Source organism: Coregonus lavaretus (assembly GCF_964263955.1).
Source record: "Coregonus lavaretus genome assembly, chromosome: 3".
Classification (NCBI taxonomy): Eukaryota; Metazoa; Chordata; class Actinopteri; order Salmoniformes; family Salmonidae; genus Coregonus; species Coregonus lavaretus.
The window spans coordinates 64,333,187-64,355,832 of record NC_139990.1 but is presented as its reverse complement, the minus strand read 5'-3'; the positions used below and the strand labels follow the sequence as shown (position 1 = coordinate 64,355,832).

Below are 22,646 nucleotides of genomic sequence, written 5' to 3'. Positions count from 1 at the left end.
AAAATATATGGCAGTTGGAAGATGGATCATTTCCTTTTTCCCCTCATTCATTTGTTTCCAATGTTTTGGGGTTTATTATCAACTCATTTTCTAAATGATTGGCAGAGCTACCATTTTTATAGAAAAATAACGTTGATTTTGGGGCAGTTACTCCCAGCAACACAAATGAGAGAAGCTTGGTAGTGTGCATGTTAACCAGGCTTGGGGTCCATTCGAATTGAAGGCAGTAAGTTCTAGTCTGGCTGATACCAGTAAACTGAAATTCCAATTCAATAATTGAAAAAGGGCATCTTGTTGTCAATGACTTCTCAATAAACTGAAAATGGGATGCTATTTATGTCAAAGGTTTTGGGATTTGGGGATTTTAAATTCAAATCACTTTCTGAATTGACTGACTTCAATTTGAATGTACCCCAACCCTTCTAAAGAGCAAGTCTTTATACACAGCCATTAAACACACATTTCTTAAAAAAGGCTGATAGTTACACGACTGACAACACCTTTTCTACTTTCCAGGTCGGTCATTCCCTTAGAACAGTAATATCAGCCATTGCATCACTGCACATTACTACTGTTACAGTACCAGGCAGAAACACAGAGGGCCTCAGATAAACCCATCACATCAGGGGAATGGTAGATACATTGTTTGTATATGAACTTGTTATTGCTGAGGACATCTATTTCAGTAATGATGTGCAACTAATGGTAATTGCATTGTTTTATGGTTTGGTTTAGGTCAGTTGGAGTCAGCAAAAGAGCAGAAATGTCCTATTCAGTTTGTAGATTGAGAACAGAGATACTGGCATGTGCTCCTATAGTCGCATGCTATATAGATTAATGTGGTCAATGTCCAGGGTTTTCTGTACTGTTGGATTATCTTTCTCTACTGGGTAATCTAAGGTAATGATGATACATATTATCATTCATACATACAGCAAGAATGATCCTCTGACAGACCCATCATTAAGAGAGAAAAAATGCAATATGACTTTATTCATTATTTTGCATCTCTCCTAGGAATGTAATTATCTCAGTAAATTAGATTGGCTGGACCAGAGATCCCAATGTGACATAGTTCACATGTGCCCTAGATGTTGACTGAACAATTTGTCATAAATATCACCCTCCTCCGACTCATGGATAAAGTCATTTTTGTATTTCCAAGTTCTTTCATTATTTGTTCCATCTCTGCATCTTTCTTTGTATGGAGTCTATGATTCACTACAGGGAATGCAATGTTTAGCAAATTCTGCACAGTGCAGGCAAAGAAAAGACAGCAGTCACTGCATAGGCTAATGGGAAAAGATTTTGCTGAGATTGGTAGTTTCAGCAACTTTCTTACAGAAGGCACAGCCTATTTTGTTGAGGAAGATCTCTCTCTCTCTCTAGGCATCTGGCAGCTTGGTGGATCATGGATGCAGTCAGCATAACTCATCTCTAGCCAAGTAACCTATCATCACAAGGTTATTTTGAATTTTTATGCTGACCTTTTCCCTAGGTGTTGTGATGTGTGCTGTGCTGTCCCTGCTCAGGCCTAAATGTCAAAGCATTTACATTTAAGTCATTCAGCAGATGCTCTTATCCAGAGCGATTTACATGAGCAATTAGCGTTAAATGCCTTGCTTAAAGGCACATCGACATATTTTTCAGCTAGTCAGCTCGTTAACTGGTCCAATGCTCTTAACCGCTAGGCTACCTTCCATTTAAATCTGTGAAATTCAACTAATAAATAGAAACTAACTGACACAAATAATTCAGTGGGAGCAATACATGCCCATTCCCATGTATTAATTTATTCATTCAGTTTTTCATTATTTCACATTTCTAATTATAATATATTGGATTATATTTCTATGATTTCTTTACCGTCTCTGATAACAGGGGTGTATTCATTAGTCAGATTCCATTGCAAAACGTTTCGTCTGTTGCAAAACGTTTTGCAACAGAAACCGTTTTGTCTTTACTGTTTACTCTAGGAGCCAAATGGAAGCAAGCAGAGCAAACAGAACGAAACGGGGAGAGACATACCTGAATTTGTCTAATAGAAACTCAAATTTGCTTTGCAAAACGTTTTTCGTTTTGGAGTAAACTGTTTCCGTTGCTAAACGTTTAGCAACAGACAAAACGTTTTGAAATCGGAATCCGACTAATGAATAGTCCCCAGGCATGGATACTTCCCGGATATTATCAACGTTCACGCGCATCAGCGCAAAAACTGCAGCTAACAACATGGCGGACGTATTAGATCTTCATGAAGCGGGAGGCGAGGACTTTGCTATGGATGAGGATGGTGATGGTAAAATTTATGAAATAGTAGTTCTCAGTTTTTTTTTGTTGCTTACCATGGACTCGCTAATAGTGCGTTTTTGGGGAGTTTTCGGCTAACTGAGTGAATAGTATCGGCAAATCGTGGATGCCTGTTGGGCCTCGCAACCATTCAAACACGCTGGTTGGCTAATGTAGTGTTGGTAATAACTTTTTGAATTGTGCCTATTTCGTTTAGGAAAATAGGTGTTAGCTAGCGAATGTGTATAGTTGCCACTTTTCAAGTTACGAGTAAAAGGAACTGAAAGAAAGTTTCGTTTGGCATTGTTAAAAGATGGCGATTAGGTTGTGAGCTAACGCGTTAGCAGGCTAACGTAACTAACACCAAGGTAGCTAGGTAGGGCAATTAACGTTAGTTTGTTTGGAAACTGCGAGGTCAATGTTAATAACTCGCCAACTACAGAATCAGCATTTCTTCGTTCGACTGTTGTAAACAGATGGTGATTAGCGTGTGAGCTAACGAACGTTAGAAAGGTAACGTTAGTTAGCTAGATGACTAGTTTAGCTAATTTACTAACTACACCAATCCAAAGATCAACGTTATCATACGTTACTAGCTAATACCCTTTCAACTTGTATGTGACCAATCTATTTAGCTAACTTAACTACTACACTAGGTGAGGTCAAGGTAATAACTTGTCAACTAGCTATTATACTTTTTTTTCTGTCGAGTTAGCTACTGTAGCTAGCTGTCTTTTACCAACGCGTTAGTCTATTTATTAGTTAGTTATAATGTAGTTAAATCAGTAGTTATCACTTTCAGTTGACTAATGTGTGTCTCTGATGTTTTCATTCCCCAGACAGCATCCACAAGTTAAAAGAGAAGGCAAAGAGGAGAAAGGGACGAGGTTTTGGTTCAGGTGAGTTACCACTGCAGTTCTGACTCCTAACCTGGCTGTATTCTGCTAATCCAATTTTTCCAATTGTATGTTTTGGGTAGGATGCATGATGCTATTTCTTCCCATTGTTCTCTGCTGTGCTAGAGGAGGGAGCGAGGTCCAGAGTGAGAGAGGACTATGATACAGTGGAGCAGGATGGAGATGAGCCAGGCCCTCAGAGATGTAAGTGCCATGATCAACCTAGGGTGGACATTCCTTTGTCAGTCACTTCTGAATGGGGGGTTGATTTGAAACTGTGGTTTTGTACATCATCCAATATGAGTTTATTGTGTTATAGCAGGTGGTAGCCCTAGTTAACCATAGTCAGTTATTTAACACAGACATGTTTGTCTTTTGATTCTTTCAGCTGTGGAGGGTTGGATCCTTTTCGTGACTGGGGTACATGAGGAGGCCACTGAGGAGGACATCCACGACAAGTTTGCGGAGTTTGGAGAGATCAAGAACCTACATCTGAACCTGGACCGAAGAACAGGTTACCTCAAGGTTAGGCCGAATCCCCATATCTACACAGCACATTTTAAATTAGGGTTTGTTGCTTGGCCTGTTTTGGCAGGATTCATTTGCCTGGTTAATATAGTGAGTTTCATAATTACGTAATTTGTTGTACAATGCTCTTTTAAGCCACACAAGGTGGCAGCATTACACTGAACATGGACAAATGACAATGTGCTTTTTGTTTGAAATTGTGACTTGCTTTACAGCAGAGCAGACATGAAAATTATGCGGTGGTGTAAAGTACTTTAAAGTATTTTTGGGGGGTATCTTAACTATTTATATATTTGACAACTTTTACTCCACTACGTTCTTAAAGAAAATATTTACTTTTTACTCCCAAACATTTTCCCTGACACCAAAAAGTATTTGTTACATTTCGAATACTCAAGCAGGACAGAATTATGGTCAAATTCACGCAGCTATCAATAATAACGCGTTGTCATCCCTACTGCCTCTGATCTGGCGAACTAACTAAACACAAATACTGCATTTGTAAATTAAGTCTGAGTGTTGGAGTGTGCCCCTGGCTGTCTACAAAAAAATTATCGTGCAGTCTTGTTTTCTTTATAAGGAATTTGAAGTATAGCATTTACTTTTACTTCAAGTATGATAATTGAATACTTTTCCCACCCCTGTACATTTAAAACAAGATACTTTTACTGAAGTAGTATTTTACTGGGTGACTTTTACTTTAGTCATTTTCTATTAAAGGTATCTTTACTTTTACCCAAGTATGACAATTGAGTACTTTTCCCACCACTAAAATTGTTATTGTCATTATTAGTCAATTGCAGCACAGTTTAAATGAGATTGATGAGGATTCGACAAGCATTCTCCTCACCCATTTTTGGCATTCCAACAATATCTGTACAATCATTAAATGGTTAGTAAGTACAGTGTGGTTGGACTATAGCAGGGCATTGAATTCCACAACACTTCCTGCAGCTGCTCATCTCAACCTCAAGGCGTCACACGTTCAGGGAATCCAGTGGGCTGCTTTACCATTAACTACCTAGCATGGCGACGCAAATTAAGAACTAGCCGCATTTCGTTCACCTCGATCTGCCATTTTACGTTGTGGGATAATTAGGAATACAGCGACACCTACCATGTCTGTATTGCAGTATGTTTTCCTGTCCTTTTTAGTCTGGGTTCACAGAGGTACTCATATTGACCTGTGACTGTTACGACAAGAAGGGGAAGCCCTTCTCGTCATAATATTTAAGGCTAGAATTGGACTTTCTCATCACTGACTCATGGATTTGCACATCAATCCTTTTCACAGGGTTATGCGCTGGTGGAGTATGAGACGTACAAAGAAGCCCAGGCAGCCATGGAAGGGCTGAATGGCCAGGACATGATGGGCCAGCCTATCAGTGTGGACTGGGGCTTCGTCAGAGGACCTCCCAAGAGCAAGAGGAGGTGAGTGTCATAGTGAGCAGTAGTCTGCTGTGGAGGGTGATTGTAGGGGTTTGGAGATGCGAGAACACTTGAAACAAGATGTGACCCGTTTGAGTCTATATGAAGAGGGGAACAGAATGGGTGCAGGGGTGTGACTTGAATAAAAAAAATAAAAAAAAGATCTGATTCAAGTGTAGATTTACGTGTGTAAATTTGAAGTGTGTTGTAAATGGTTTTGTTGCGTTAAACCTTTCCGCTGTTCCCCACAGGGGTGGTGGACGTAGACGTAGCAGGAGTCCAGACAGGCGACGACGTTGATCCCTTCCCACATTTGTGATATGTAATAGCGTTAACTTCTCTGATGGCTCTATGGTAATCAACTGTTTAATTGCAAATGGCCCTGACAAGTGTGCTTTAGAGTCAATTATTAGTAGTTTCAGCAAAATGTCAGGGTTGCCATAATTTTTTTTTAAATTACTAAAACAAAGAACACCAAATACACTATGATCAGTGAAACTTTGTTTGCTTAAAAAAACTGTTTTAAAGTAGTGATATGTTTTCTTATGGATCCCTCTATTCTGTTTCAAGGTTTAATTTGGTTATGTTCTGGGCCCTGTTTCCCAAAAGCATCTTAAAGCTAAGTTCATTGTTAGAATCATAGGATCCTTGGTTTTAATGATGAACTTAGCCTTAAGATACTTTTGGGAAACTGGGCATTTGTGCAGCTTTTTTTAAATGTATTACATGGGAATAAAACATTTTAAGTGAATCGTGTGCCATGATCATTTTTATGTTTTGTTAGGATGTTACAAATGGTTATTTTTTTTGTGTGCGTGTTTATACACTGAACAAAAGTATAAACGCTACATGTAAAGTGTTGGTCCCATGTTTCATGATCTGAATGAAAAGATCCCAGAAATTGTCCATTTGCACAAAAAGCTTATTTCTCTCAAGTGTTGTGCACACATTTGTTTACATCCCAGTTGGTGAGCATTTCTCCTTTGCCAAGATAATCCATCCACCTGACAGGTGTGGCATATCAAGAAGCTGATTAAACAGCATGATCATTATACAGGTGCACCTTCTGCTGGGTATAAAAGGCCACTCTAAAATATGCAGTTTTGTCACAACACAATGCCACAGATGTCTTAAGTTGAGGGAGCGGGAATGTCCACCAGAGCAGTTGCCGGATAATTTAATGTTAATTTCTCTACCATAAGCCACCCTCAAACATTGTTTTTGAGATTTGGCAGTATGTCCAACCGACCACAACCGCAGACCACGTGTGTGGCGTCGTGTGGGTGAGCGGTTTGCTGACGTCAACGTTGTGAACAGATTGCCCAATGGTGGCGGTAGGGTTATGGTATGGGCAGGCATAAGCTACGGACAACGAACACAATTGCAATTTATCGATGGCAATTTGGATGCACAGAAATACCGTGACGAGATCCTGAGGCCCATTTTTTTTTTTTCACGGTATCTGACCAACCGATGCATATGTATTCCCAGTTGTGAAATTCATAGATTTGGCCCTAATTTATTTATTTCAATTTAATGATTTCCTTATATGAACTGTAACTCGTTGGGTTTATATTTTTGTTCAGTATATATACATATCACAGGTTTTTGGTGGCACTCCTGGTAATGACTGGAGTGGGCTCGTGGGAATTACTGGAGCGGAATTGGTGGAATGGTATCAAACATGGTTTCCAGGTGTTTCATGTCATTCAATTTGCTCCGTTCTGGCCATTATTATGAGCCGTTCTCTCCCCAGCAGCCTCCAGTTATGTATGTATGTACAGTATATGTACACTACCGTTCAAATGTTTGGGGTCACTTTGAAATTTCCTTGTTTTCCATGAAAACATACATGAAATGAGTTTGAATAGGAACTGTAGTCATTGACAAGGTTAGAAATAATGATTTTTAATTGAAATAATAATGGTGTCCTTCAAACTTTGCTTTCGTCAAAGAATCCTCAATTTGCAGCAATTACAGCCTTGCAGACCTTTGGCATTCTAGTTGTCAATTTGTTGAGGTAATCTGAAGAAATTTCACCACATGCTTCCTGAAGCACCTCCCACAAGTTGGATTTGCTTGATGGGCACTTCTTACGTGCCATACGGTCAAGGTGCTCCCACAACAGCTCAATAGGTTTGAGATCCGGTGACTGTGCTAGCCACTCCATTATAGACAGAATACCAGCTGACTGCTTCTTCCCTAAATAGTTATTGCATAGTTTGGAGCTGTGCTTTGGGTCATTGTCCTGTTGTAGGAGGAAATTGGCTCCAATCAAGCGCCGTCCACAGGGTATGGCATGGCGTTGCAAAATGGAGTGATAGCCTTCCTTCTTCAAGATCCCTTTTACCCTGTACAAATCTCCCACTTTACCACCACCAAAGCACCCCCAGACCATCACATTGCCTCCACCATGCTTGACAGATGGCATCAAGCACTCCTCCAGCATCTTTTCATCTGGTCTGCGTTTCACAAATGTTCTTCTTTGTGATCCGAACACCTCAAACTTCGATTCATCTGTTCATAACACTTTTTCCCAATCTTCCTCTGTCCAGTGTCTGCGTTCTTTTGCCCATCTTAACCTTTTCTTTTTATTGGCCAGTCTGAGATTTTTCTTTGCAACTGGGCTTTTTCTTTGCAACTCTGCCTAGAAGGTCAGCATCCCGGAGTTGCCTCTTCACTGTTGACGTTGAGACTGGTGTTTTGCGGGTACTATTTAATGAAGCTACCAGTTGAGGACCTGTGAGGTGTCTGTTTCTCAAACGAGACACTAATGTACAGTGAGGGGAAAAAAGTATTTGATCCCCTGCTGATTTTGTACGTTTGCCCACTGACAAAGACATGATCAGTCTATAATTTTAATGGTAGGTTTATTTGAACAGTGAGAGACATAATAACAACAAAAAAATCCAGAAAAACGCATGTCAAAAATGTTATAAATTGATTTGCATTTTAATGAAGGAAATAAGTATTTGACCCCTCTGCAAAACATGACTTAGTACTTGGTGGCAAAACCCTTGTTGGCAATCACAGAGGTCAGACGTTTCTTGTAGTTGGCCACCAGGTTTGCACACATCTCAGGAGGGATTTTGTCCCACTCTTTGCAGATCTTCTCCAAGTAAAATATCAGCTGTTAAATTCGACTGTATACAGGCATTATAAACCGCGCTGCCTATGATATTACAAAACTTGAAAAAAACAGCCTGCAGAAAAAATTAAGAGACCACTGCAAAATTATCAGTTTCTCCGGTTTTACTTTTTATAGGTATGTGTTTGGGTAAAAATAACATTTGTTTTATTCTATAAACTACTGACCACATTTCTCCCAAATTCCAAATAAAAATATTGTCATTTAGAGCATTTATTTGCAGTAAATGACAACTGGTAAAAATAACAAAGATGCAATGTTGTCAGACCTCGAATAATGCAAAGAAAATAAGTTCATGTTCATTTTTAAACAACACAATAGTAATGTTTTAACTTAGGAAGAGTTCAGAAATCAATATTTGGTGGAATAGCTCTCCACCAGTCTTTCACATTGATGTTGGGTGACTTTATGCCACTCCTGGCGCCAAAATTCAAGCAGCTCGGCTTTGTTTGATGGCTTGTGACCATCCATCTTCCTCTTGGTCACATTCCAGAAGTTTTCATTGGGGTTCAGGTCTGGAGATTGGGCTGGCCATGACAGGGTCTTGATCTGGTGGTCCTCCATCCACAACTTGATTGACCTGGCTGTGTGGCATGGCGCATTGTCCTGCTGGAAAAACCAATCCTCAGAGTTGGGGAACAATGTCAGAGCAAAAGGAAGCACGTTTTTTTCCAGGACAACCTTGTACGTGGCTTGATTCATGTGTCCTTCACAAAGACAAATCTGCCCAATTCCAGCCTTGCTGAAGCACCCCCAGATCATCACCGATCCTCCACCAAATTTCACAGTGGGTGCGAGACACTGTGGCTTGTAGGCCTCTCCAGGTCTCCGTCTAACCATTAGACGACCAGGTGTTGGGCAAAGCTGAAAATTGGATTCATCAGAGAAGATGACCTTACTCCAGTCCTCTACGGTCCAATCCTTATGGTCTTTTGCAAACTTCAGCCTAGCTCTTCTTTGCTTTTCATTGATGAAGGGCTTTTTTCTAGCTTTGCACGACTTCAGCCCTGCCCCTAGGAGCCTGTTTCGAACCGTCCTTGCCGTGCACTTCACCCCAGCTGCCGTTTGCCATTCTTTTTGTAGGTCACTTGATGTCATCCTACGGTTGTTGAGTGACATTCGAATTAGTTGGCGGTCATCCCGGTCAGTAGAGTCGTTTTCGCCCTCTGCCGGTCTGTAGCTTTGTTGTCCCCAATGTCTGCTGCTTGACCTTGTTCTTATGAACCGCCATCTTTGAAATTTTAAGGATGGAAGCAACATGATGCTCACTGTATCCCTCTGCCAGTAAAGCCAGAATTGAACCCTTCTTTTCCTTTCAAAACTTTCCTTTTCAACTCTTTTGGCATGGTCAATAGTTATTTTTTTTTATTAATATTACTTTTGAGGTACTATTAGCACTGTTTTTGCCATCCAGCTGGTCCTATTGCAAGAGGATAGTGATGACCACAGCAGTGGTTTTTATACTTTTCCTCGTTAAATAAGATTTGGTTCATGTGATCACCTAATCAGTACCTAATTCAGTAGAATGAGGTGTGCCTGTGTTGGAATTCAACAGACACTGGAATGGAATGGCTGTCATACATGTAGAGATGCTGATTTAAGAAACATTTGCAGTGGTCTCTTAATTTTTTCCACAGCTGTATTTACTAGGCTACTTGGTCAAATTAAATGAGAGATGCGCATGGTAATTTGTTGTATGGCTCCTTCGGGAATATGAACCCATCATGGCCAGAAAAAGTGAGGAATATATTTTTGCAATGGTTATGAAAAATTTAATAAATAGGGAAAATATTGCTGTCTAATTATAAGATTCCTATGTCTAATCATTTTAGATTCTAAAAATAAAATCTAAAACAAGAATAGTTGCAAGAATAATCTGTTTTCCTGTTTTTAGTATTGTATTAATAAGCTTTATCATATCCCCTATTTGCATTAAATACTTACTTGCCAGCTTTCAATACAATATGTTAACAACTAGCAGATGTGCGTAGGCATAGTCTAAAGTTTGCATGGAGGTACATTTGTATAAATGTCAACTTTTGCGGGAACTGGCGCATGCACATTTTGGTGTATATTTTGTACATATGCACGGTTTATAAATGAGGCCCCTGGCGTGCTGTCATGTGCCTTTTTCTCTGGAGTGCTTTCAATCTGGCCACTCTGCCATAAAGCCTAGATTGGTGAAGTGCTGTAGAGATGGTTGTCCTTCTTGGTCACCTCCCTGACCAAGGTCCTTCTTGCCTGGTTGCTCAGTTGGGTTCGATGGCCAGCTCTAGGCAGAGTCTGGGTAGTTCCATATTTTTTTTAATTTCCCAATGATGGAGACCACTGTGCTCTTGCAAACATGAAACACTCTAGAAATTGTTTTATACCCTTCCCCAGTTATATGCCTCATCCAGTGGCGATTTTAGCATGTAAATCTTGGTAGGGCAAACAAACAAATGTTTTAGATGTATGCCAGCAAAGCCACTACACAACACTAAACAATATATTAATTGCACTATAACGGTGACAAACGGTGCCCACAAACTGTTAGGGCCTACATAAAGCTGTCCCAACAGCAGTCCTAAAACCTTACCACTGCTACACCTGGCTATCAGCTGAGCCTTGTCTGGCAGCGAAACAGTTCATTCAGCGTCATTTACTGCCTTTGAAAAAAACATGGCTGACTTGCTTAAACAAATGTGGTTTCTACTGACAATTGAGATGTACAAACTATGGCATAAGGGGACGACGAGCGGATAAGAGGCAATCCGTAATTTCGATTAAGACATTAATGAGCAAGCTAGGACTGACGTAGTCAATATAACTACAGTTGAAGTTGGAAGTTTACATACACTTAGGTTGGAGTCATTAAAACTTGTTTTTCAACCACTCCACAAGTTTCTTGTTAGCAAACTATAGTCTACTTTATGCATGACACAAGTAATTTTTCCAACAATTGTTTACAGACAGATAATTTCACTTATAATTCACTGTATCACAATTCCAGTGGGTCAGAAGTTTACATACACTAAGTTGACTGTGCCTTTAAACAGCTTGGAAAATTCCAGAAAATGATTGCTTTAGAAGCTTCTGATAGGCTAATTTACATAATTTGAGTCAATTGGAGGTGTACCTGTGGATGTATTTCAAGGCCTACCTTCAAACTCAGTGCCTCTTTGCTTTGCTGCAGGAGGGACTGGTGCACTTCACAAAATAGATGGCATCATGAGGAAGGAAAATTATGTGGATATATTGAAGCAACATCTCAAGACATCAGTCAGGAAGTTAAAGCTTGGTCGCAAATGGGTCTTCCAAATGGACAATGACCCCAAGCATACTTCCAAAGTTGTGGCAAAATGGCTTAAGGACAACAAAGTCAAGGTATTGGAGTGGCCATCACAAAGCCCTGACCTCAATCCTATAGAAAATGTGTGGGCAGAACTGAAAAAGCGTGTGCGAGCAAGGAGGCCTACAAACCTGACTTAGTTACACCAGCTCTGTCATGAGGAATGGGCCAAAATTATTGTGGGAAGCTTGTAGAAGGCTACCCGAAACGTTTGACCCAAATTAAACAATTTAAAGGCAATGTTACAAAATACTAATTGAGTCTATGTAAACTTCTGACCCACTGGGAATGTGATGAAATAAATAAAAGGTGAAAGAAATCATTCTCTCTACAATTATTCTGACATTTCATATTCTTAAAATAAAGTGGTGATCCTAACTGACCTAAGACAGGGACTTTTTACTTGGATTAAATGTCAGAAATTGTGAAAAACTGAATCATTGTTCAGCACTTATGAAATGTACAGCGACAGAATTCATAACATAGGCCTTTCTTACAGTATTCTCCCTGTAAACCAAGTCAGAACCGTAGGATAAATAAAAGGGGGCATATAAGCAGACAATGAAAGCTCTTACAATATTCAATTATGACATTTCTCTAAAACAGGCTATAGGCTACATGTGTACCACCAAGTCAGAACAGTAGGCTAAGTTGAGTGGAAAAGGGACCAAATTATTAGGGTGAGGCACATGGGCTACTAACAGCTTACTACACAACATACACTTAGTATTACTTTCTTAGCTACAGTATACATATCTCCCTGGCATATTACATTATTTATGCAGCAGCATACAATACATTTTTGGACTCACCTTGTTGTGCTGTGCTCACAAACAGGAAGATGGCGTGGCGGTCTTTCGTGGGGAAATTTTGTCATCAAACTTTGTCATCAAATTCTGGCATTCTCTGAATTGATGATGCATTCAAGACAACTGGGAACTCTGAAAAAAACAAGGTCGAATCATGATGAGGTCAGTGACCTTCAGATCAGAGCTCTAGAAAGAGGCCCGAGTTCCCGACTTGCAATTCCGAGTTGGATGACCTTTCAAAACATATTTTCCCAGTTGGAGATCGTTTTCTTCCGAGTTCCCAGTTGTCTTGAACTCACTGAAGTCTGAGATTTCCCAGTTCCGAGTTTCCAGTTGTTTTGAGCGCGGTAGAAGTCAAGCATGGCCAATGTTGAATGTTTATCATTTTAAGCTTGGAGACCCTTAAACCCAGACTTGGACCACACACCCACTCCCCTGAATATCAAGCTAGTGATTGCTTTGCAATGCTTGCAGTTAGCCACTGATTCCTTCCAAACCACTCATTGTTGAATTTGCGATTTCCAACTTGTGTAATGTTTATGTCAACTGGCCGATGAGCACCGATACATTTTATCTATAATTTCTCTTCATTTTTTATCTTCATATGACAAGGATTGAAAAGGATTTGCCAGTAGATTGTCAACATTAATTCATGATGACGTCTGCTAGCTTGTTAGCTAAGATTTTGAAAGTATGACGTTGACATGATCAGTCCAGTCAAAGCTACGGTAGATATAACGTGATTTGACATTTTATCTGTGACCAATTACCTTGAGCCTTCTTGGATGGGCACTTCTAATGTAACTCTATGGCAGCACCCAAGGGGCTTGAATTTTCAAGCTCTACCCGTAGATTTTGCGGTGACATGGTGTCCCCATGAGTGACAGAACACTGAGCCAATCACGGCGCAACTAGAGAACATTACCAACCCCTACGCTCCATATTTTCTGCTGGCTGCCCCACCAAAACAGAAAGCACTGAGCTAGGCTGAAACACCTGCATTTTGGAGCTGCCTTCTTCAAGAAAGCAAAAAAGAGACCATGTTTGTATGCGGCTTTACTAACTCACCTGCCCTGAATGACGGGTCGCCACTGGCCTCATCACAATTCTATGTCGGACATCTACGGCCAGTTCCTTGAACTTCATGGTATAGTTTCTTCTCTGATGTGGGCTTCTTCTTCTTTGGGATTGGGTTGGCAGGTCGCATCCAACTTTTAGGTGCATACACCGCCACCTACTGTACTGGAGTGTGAGGCCAGTCACGGCCTACCTACATTAACTTTCGGTAATACAAAATTGGGAGAAAAGGAAAATTACCCTGCCAACTATTAGCCCTCACAAAAAGGAACACCACCCTATTCCACTACTTAACCATATCTGATCCTACTAGAGGCCAACAGTCTGGGAGAACAGAACACTACCACTCAACACCCCCTGCAAAACTTCTGCAGTAAAACCTCGCAATCCCAAAGTACTTCTCTGCAGCTGCCACCACACAACCTCTATTTTCTGTGACTTACGTTCCATTTATGCAGTACAGTTGACAACCATTGCTATGAATGCTAAGAAACCCACCTTACTGAAGCACATATTATTCCCAGCCCTCTCTATTGGTCTCTGCCTATTCATAGGAATCCATTTAGGATCCCTCACCCTGTACCCATCTTCCTCTACCACTCTTTTCACTGCTTCAGCATACACACACACACACACACACACACACACACACACACTTTCTGTACTACTCTGACCCTGGCAACCTCAACCTATCTTTCTCTCACCGGACACCTCCGATCTCCAGCCCCATGGGCACCCCCACAGCTTACGCACATAACTTTCTCCACCGATACTACACATTCCTTCATCTCACGCCCTCCTGCACACTTCTCACATCTAGGAATCTCCCTCCTACACACTGCTGCAACATGACCATAAGCTTGGCACCTAAAACACTGTCGTATTTTTGGAACAAAAGCTCTCACGGGATAACTAACACATCCTAACTTGACCTTGTCGGGCAAAGACTCTGCCTCAAAATTCAGCAGGTCAGACATTGTCTTCTGTTTCATCATGGTCTTCACCGGGTCTGCGTCGCACCAAACGACAGGTGTCACAGACACTAGGAATCTTCCATTAAAGCTGATTTTCCTCAACACTTAATGCCACCCCCGTTATCACTCCTTTCAACGGTGCCCTGCTCTGAAGAGCAAAGCAAGTCACAGTTCTTGTCCCTAGTAACATAGTCTGTAGCGCCCGCTCCCTCTGGATGGAAGAAACACAAAGTCCACTTCGAGATACTTTCACCAACTCAACAGTCTCCAACCTCTCCTCCACCCAACCTGACACCACATATGGATCAGCCAGAAAACAAGGATCCATTCTCTCCACAAATCTCACTCCCACTGGGACAGAATCATCCTTGTCATAATCGGGACGAGGCACAAACTCGGCGTTCCTCACCACAGGTGCTTCACCCTCACTCTTGTCAGGTTTCATCTCTGAGCTACTGGAGCACGTATCCCTCTTTTTCCACTTGATGCCAACCTTCCTCACCACACCGCTTCCCTCTACACTCAGTTCCTTTTCAGCGGTCACCACTGCACCTGCCACCACATTTAATTCATCCTCACTCTCGTCACGTTCAATTTCCTTCTGTAGCTCTTCTAAAAGTTCTGTGTGATCCTCTATTCCATATTCACTCAAAACATGTCAAATCAAATCAAATTTGATTGGTCACATACAGTGGGGGAAAAAAGTATTTAGTCAGCCACCAATTGTGCAAGTTCTCCCACTTAAAAAGATGAGAGAGGCCTGTAATTTTCATCATAGGTACACGTCAACTATGACAGACAAAATGAAAAAAAAAAAAATCCAGAAAATCACATTGTAGGATTTTTAATGAATTTATTTGCTAATTATGGTGGAAAATAAGTATTTGGTCAATAACAAAAGTTTCTCAATACTTTGTTATATACCCTTTGTTGGCAATGACACAGGTCAAACGTTTTCTGTAAGTCTTCACAAGGTTTTCACACACTGTTGCTGGTATTTTGGCCCATTCCTCCATGCAGATCTCCTCTAGAGCAGTGATGTTTTGGGGCTGTCGCTGGCAACACGGACTTTCAACTCCCTCCAAAGATTTTCTATGGGGTTGAGATCTGGAGACTGGCTAGGCCACTCCAGGACCTTGAAATGCTTCTTACGAAGCCACTCCTTCGTTGCCCGGGCGGTGTGTTTGGGATCATTGTCATGCTGAAAGACCCAGCCACGTTTCATCTTCAATGCCCTTGCTGATGGAAGGAGGTTTTCACTCAAAATCTCACGATACATGGCCCCATTCATTCTTTCCTTTACACGGATCAGTCGTCCTGGTCCCTTTGCAGAAAAACAGCCCCAAAGCATGATGTTTCCACCCCCATGCTTCACAGTAGGTATGGTGTTCTTTGGATGCAACTCAGCATTCTTTGTCCTCCAAACACGACGAGTTGAGTTTTTACCAAAAAGTTCTATTTTGGTTTAATCTGACCATATGACATTCTCCCAATCCTCTTCTGGATCATCCAAATGCACTCTAGCAAACTTCAGACGGGGCTGGACATGTACTGGCTTAAGCAGGGGGACACGTCTCGCACTGCAGGATTTGAGTCCCTGGCGGCGTAGTGTGTTACTGATGGTAGGCTTTGTTACTTTGGTCCCAGCTCTCTGCAGGTCATTCACTAGGTCCCCCCGTGTGGTTCTGGGATTTTTGCTCACCGTTCTTGTGATCATTTTGACCCCACGGGGTGAGATCTTGCGTGGAGCCCCAGATCGAGGGAGATTATCAGTGGTCTTGTATGTCTTCCATTTCCTAATAATTGCTCCCACAGTTGATTTATTCAAACCAAGCTGCTTACCTATTGCAGATTCAGTCTTCCCAGCCTGGTGCAGGTCTACAATTTTGTTTCTGGTGTCCTTTGACAGCTCTTTGGTCTTGGCCATAGTGGAGTTTGGAGTGTGACTGTTTGAGGTTGTGGACAGGTGTCTTTTATACTGATAACAAGTTCAAACAGGTGCCATTAATACAGGTAACGAGTGGAGGACAGAGGAGCCTCTTAAAGAAGAAGTTACAGGTCTGTGAGAGCCAGAAATCTTGCTTGTTTGTAGGTGACCAAATACTTATTTTCCACCATAATTTGCAAATAAATTCATTAAAAATCCTACAATGTGATTTTTTGGAAAAAAAATTCTCAATTTGTCTGTCATAGTTGACGTGTACCTATGATGAAAATTACAGGCCTCTCTCATCTTTTTAAGTGGGAGAACTTGCACAATTGGTGGCTGACTAAATACTTTTTTTCCCCACTGTACGTCAAATCAAATCAAATCACATTTTATTGGTCACATGCGCCGAATAGAACAGGTGCAGACATTACAGTGAAATGCTTACTTACAGCCCTTAACCAACAGTGCATTTATTTTTAACAAAAAAAGGAAAAATAAAACAACAACAAAAAAAGTGTTGAAAAAAAAAAGAGCAGAAGTAAAATAAAGTGACAGTAGGGAGGCTATATATACAGGGGGGTACCGTTGCAGAGTCAATGTGCGGGGGCACCGGCTAGTTGAGGTAGTTGAGGTAATATGTACATGTGGGTAGAGTTAAAGTGACTATGCATAAATAATTAACAGAGTAGCAGCAGCGTAAAAAGGATGGGGTGGGGGGGCAGTGCAAATAGTCCGGGTAGCCATGATTAGCTGTTCAGGAGTCTTATGGCTTGGGGGTAGAAGCTGTTGAGAAGTCTTTTGGACCTAGACTTGGCACTCCGGTACCGCTTGCCGTGCGGTAGCAGAGAGAACAGTCTATGACTAGGGTGGCTGGAGTCTTTGACAATTTTGAGGGCCTTCCTCTGACACCGCCTGGTATAGAGGTCCTGGATGGCAGGAAGCTTGGCCCCAGTGATGTACTGGGCCGTACGCACTACCCTCTGTAGTGCCTTGCGGTCGGAGGCCAAGCAGTTGCCATACCAGGCGGTGATGCAACCAGTCAGGATGCTCTCGATGGTGCAGCTGTATAATTTTTTGAGGATCTGAGGACCCATGCCAAATCTTTTCAGTCTCCTGAGGGGGAATAGGCTTTGTCGTGCCCTCTTCACGACTGTCTTGGTGTGTTTGGACCATGATAGTTCGTTGGTGATGTGGACACCAAGGAACTTGAAGCTCTCAACCTGTTCCACTACAGCCCCGTCGATGAGAATGGGGGCGTGCTCAGTCCTCTTTTTTTTCCTGTAGTCCACAATCATCTCCTTTGTCTTGGTCACGTTGAGGGAGAGGTTGTTGTCCTGGCACCACACGGCCAGGTCTCTGACCTCCTCCCTATAGGCTGTCTCATCGTTGTCGGTGATCAGGCCTACCACTGTTGTGTCGTCGGCAAACTTAATGATGGTGTTGGAGTCGTGCCTGGCCATGCAGTCATGGGTGAACAGAGAGTACCGGAGGGGACTGAGCACGCACCCCTGAGGGGCCCCCGTGTTGAGGATCAGTGTGGCAGATGTGTTGTTACCTACCCTTACCACCTGGGGGCGGCCCGTCAGGATGTCCAGGATCCAGTTGCAGAGGGAGGTGTTTAGTCCCAGGATCCTTAGCTTAGTGATGAGCTTAGAGGGCACTATGGTGTTGAATGCTGAGCTGTAGTCAATGAATAGCATTCTCACGTAGGTGTTCCTCTTGTCCAGGTGGGAAAGGGCAGTGTGGAGTGCAATAGAGATTGCATCATCTGTGGATCTGTTGGGGCGGTATGCAAATTGGAGTGGGTCTAGGGTTTCTGGGATAATGCTGTTGATGTGAGCCATGACCAGCCTTTCAAAGCACTTCATGGCTACAGACGTCAGTGCTACGGGTCGGTAGTCATTTAGGCAGGTTATCTTAGAGTCCTTGGGCACGGGGACTATGGTGGTCTGCTTGAAACATGTTGGTATTACAGACCCAGTCAGGGACATGTTGAAAATGTCAGTGAAGACACTTGCCAGTTGGTCAGCACATGCTCGGAGTACACGTCCTGGTAATCCGTCTGGCCCTGCGGCCTTGTGAATGTTGACCTGCTTAAAAGTCTTACTCACATCGGCTACGGAGAGCGTGATCACATAGTCATCCGGAACAGCTGGTGCTCTCATGCATGCTTCAGTGTTGCTTGCCTCGAAGCGAGCATAGAAGTGGTTTAGCTCGTCTGGAAGGCTTGTGTCACTGGGCAGCTCGCGGCTGTGCTTCCCTTTGTAGTCTGTAATAGTTTTCAAGCCCTGCCACATCCGACGAGCGTCAGAGCCAGTGTAGTACGATTCAATCTTAGTCCTGTATTGACTCTTTGCCTGTTTGATGGTTCGTCGGAGGTCATAGAGGGATTTCTTATAAGCGTCCGGGTTAGAGTCCCGTTCCTTGAAAGCGGCAGCTCTACCCTTTAGCTCAGTGCGGATGTTTCCTGTAATCCATGGCTTCTGGTTGGGGTATGTACGTACGGTCACTGTGGGGACGACATCATCGATGCACTTATTGATGAAGCCAGTGACTGATGTGGTGTACTCCTCAATGCTGTCTGAAGAATCCCGGAACATGTTCCAGTCTGTGCTAGCAAAACAGTCCTGTAGCTTAGCATCTGCGTCATCTGACCACTTTTTTATTAACCGAGTCACTGGTGCTTCCTGCTTTAGTTTTTGCTTATAAGCAGGAATCAGGAGGATAGAGTTATGGTCAGATTTGCCAAATGGAGGGCGAGGGAGAGCTTTGTATGCGTCTCTGTGTGTGGAGTAAAGGTGGTCTAGAGTTTTTTTTCCTCTGGTTGCACATTTAACATGCTGGTAGAAATTAGGTAGAACGGATTTAAGTTTCCCTGCATTAAAGTCCCCGGCCACTAGGAGCGCTGCATCTGGATGAGCGTTTTCCTGTTGATTTATGGCCTTGTACAACTCATTCAGTGCAATCTTAATGCCAGCATTGGTTTGTGGTGGTAAATAGACAGCTATGAAAAATATAGATGAAAACTCTCTTGGTAAATAGTGTGGTCTACAGCTTATCATAAGATACTCTACCTCAGGCGAGCAAAACCTCGAGACTTCCTTAGTATTTGATTTTGTGCACCAGCTGTTGTTTACAAATATACACAGACCGCCACCCCTTGTCTTACCGGAGTCAGCCGTTCTATCCTGCCGATGCAGCGTATAGCCCGCTAGCTGTATGAAATCCATGTCGTCGTTCAGCCACGACTCGGTGAAACATAAGATATTACAGTTTTTAATGTCCCGTTGGTAGGATAACCGTAATCTTAAGTCATCCAATTTATTTTCAAATGATTGAACGTTGGCTAATAGGATTGATGGAAGAGGCAGTTTACTCGCTCGCCGTCGGATCCTTACAAGGCACCCCGATCTACGTCCACGATATCTCCGTCTCTTCCTCACGCGAATGACGGGGATTTGGGCCTTGTCGGGTGTCTGTATGATATCCTTCGCGGCCGCCTCGTTGAAGAAAAAATATTCGTCCAATACGAGGTGAGTAATCGCTGTCCTGATATCCAGAAGCTCTTTTTGGTTATAAGAGACGATGGCAGAAACATTATGTACAAAATAAATTACAAATAACGCGGAAAAACACACATAATAGTACAATTGGTTAGAGGGCTGTAAAACGGCAGCCATCTTCTACGTGCTTAGCAGATGTTATTATGGGTGTAGTGAAATGCTTGTGCTTCTAGCTCCGACAGTGCAGTAATATCTAACAAGTAATATCTAACAATTTCACAACATATACTCAATGTACACAAATCTAAGTAAGGAATTAATTAAGAATATATACATATATGGATGAGCGATGTCAGAGCGGCATGGACTAAGATACAGTAGAATAGTATAGAATACTGTATATACATATGAGATGAGTAATGCAAGATATGTAAACATTTAAAGTGGCTAATGTTCCATTTCTTAAAGTGGCCAGTGATTTCTAGTCTATGTCTATAGGCAGTAGCCTCTAATATGCTAGTGATGGCTGTTTAACAGTCTGATGGCCTTGAGATAGAAGCTGTTTTTCAGTGTCTCGGTCCCAGCTTTGATGCACCTGTACTGACCTCGCCTTCCGGATGATAGCGGGCAGTGGCTTGGATGATTGATGTCCTTGATGATCTTTTTGGCCTTCCTGTGACATCGGGTGCTGTAGGTGTCCTGGAGGGCGGGTAGTTTGCACCCGGTAATGCGTTGGGCAGACAGCACCACCCTCTGGAGAGCCTTGCGGTTGCGGGCGGTGCAGTTGCCTTACCAGGCGGTGATATAGCCCGACAGGATGCTCTCAATTGTGTATCTGTAAAAGTTTGTGAGGGTTTTAGGTGTTACACTTTTCTAATTTTTTTCCTTGTCCGCCCGCCATCTTCTCCTTCATCAGGTCTTCCAGAAGGCTTGTGAAATCCCCCACTCCATATTTACTCATATGTTCCACTTTCCTCCTTTTTTCCTGTCCACCATCTTACAGGCCATCTCGACTCGGTGCCCGGTGGAAACCCTTGTCTTGTCTCGAAAATCCTCTGACAAGCAGGTCGTCGTCTTTTTCTTCTTCTGTGGATTTTATGGCGGACTACAACCCAAAAAGGTGTATTGCTGCCCCCAACTGGACGGGTTGAAACCAAAACAAGGTACAAATAAAATCCATACGTGATAGGGAAACTAACTTAATCCAAACAGATGCTTCATATGAAATGCTCTGGACAGCCCTGACATTGGCCACCTCATTCTCTTTCACCCTTGTGGGGCAATCGAAAGACGTGGCTTCATGGTTCCCACCACAATTGCAACATGTCACATGTTCATCACTTTTATAACACATGATATGATCTTTTCCACAACTCGGACATCTCGGCTTCTCCCTTCTGCAAAAACTTGAAACATGACCAAAAGCTTTACAATGATCAGATTGCATTGGTCTTGGGATAAATGCTCTGACTCTGTAGTTAATATACCCTAACTGCACTTGAGTAGGGAGAGAATCCATATCAAAAAACAAAAGAACAGACAGACTCTTCACTTTTTCTTCATTCACCACAAGATTCATCCGACGTGCATCATTCACTCCAGGAATATTTTTCATCTCTTCAACATCGACTTCCCACGAGACGCCAGATATAAACCCCTTGAGGGGTGCCCTGTTCCTAAGAGACACACACAACACTTCAACCTTATCAAATCGGGTGAGACGCAACACGCGTTTCTTCTGATCAGAAGAAGCACAAAAAATCAAAACAAGCCCGCCTCTCGTATCCTCACAGCCTTCACTTTACCCAGCACTCTCTCCACCAGTTTGGATATCTCAAATTGATTCCTCAAGATTGGTAATTCGATCAGCTGCTCCTCATTTACAAACCGTACTCCTACTAGATACAAAGTGACAGTCTCAACACTGTACACTACGTTGCTCCGTTTTCCATTCTTTTGGACAACATTCCAATTCTCCTTGATTCTACCGCCATTAGATTCTTCTTCATCATCATCATCATCCGCTTCCGCTTCCGCCATCTTTTTCAGTCCCCTTATCGCCTTCCCGTAGTCTGCCTCTGACATGCACTGTCAACTGTGAGACCTTATATAGACAGGGGTGTTTCTTTCTGAATCATGTCCAAACAATTGAATTGGCCACAGGTAGACTCCAATCAAGTTGTAGTGATATCTCAAGGATGATCAAAGGAAATTGGATGCACCTGAGCTCAATTTGGAGTGGCATAGCAAAGGGGTGTGAATACTTATGTAAATGAATATTATTGTATTTCATTTTCAATACATTTGCAAACATTTCTAAAAACATGTTTTCACTTTGTCATTATGGGGTATTGTGTGTAGATGGGTGAGAAAAAAACCCATATTTTACCCATTTAAAATTCAGGCTGTAACAAAACAAAAGTGGAATAGGTCAAGGGGTATGAATACTTTCTGAAGGCACAAATTTGCACATCAGCTACATCACCCAGATGACCTCACCGTAGGAATAGTTCCCGCCCCATCCCTAGCCTTGAATCGATTGCCTACCTCTACTTTCTCTGCAGCCAATCGGCGTATGAAGGTTCTCCCACTCTCCCTTTTCCATTTGACGTTAGCTACACTGGGACATTTCAGTCAAAAAAGTATCGTGTGGTCATTGGTGTTTTGGATTGTCAGTCAACTTCAGTCTGTTTTGCGATTGGCAGGCGACAATTTGGCTACCTCAGCTGGGCTGAC

General features: G+C 42.3%; 1 protein-coding gene across 2 annotated transcripts; it reads left to right on the top strand.

Moving 5' to 3' along the window:
* The first annotated feature begins 2,175 nt into the window (after positions 1-2,175).
* Positions 2,176-5,889, top strand: LOC311115858 (RNA-binding protein 8A). Of its 2 annotated transcripts, none has more exons than XM_084157349.1 (6): positions 2,176-2,290; positions 3,126-3,185; positions 3,309-3,386; positions 3,571-3,707; positions 5,005-5,141; positions 5,390-5,889. In XM_084157349.1, the coding sequence occupies exons 1-6, from the start codon at positions 2,230-2,232 to the stop codon at positions 5,436-5,438; spliced, it is 522 nt and encodes a 173-aa protein (XP_084013475.1). In that variant the 5' UTR covers positions 2,176-2,229; the 3' UTR covers positions 5,439-5,889. The 2 variants fall into 2 exon arrangements, with proteins under 2 accessions (XP_084013475.1, XP_084013474.1); XM_084157348.1 differs by having other exon boundaries at positions 2,190-2,296.
* The last annotated feature ends 16,757 nt before the right edge of the window (positions 5,890-22,646 follow it).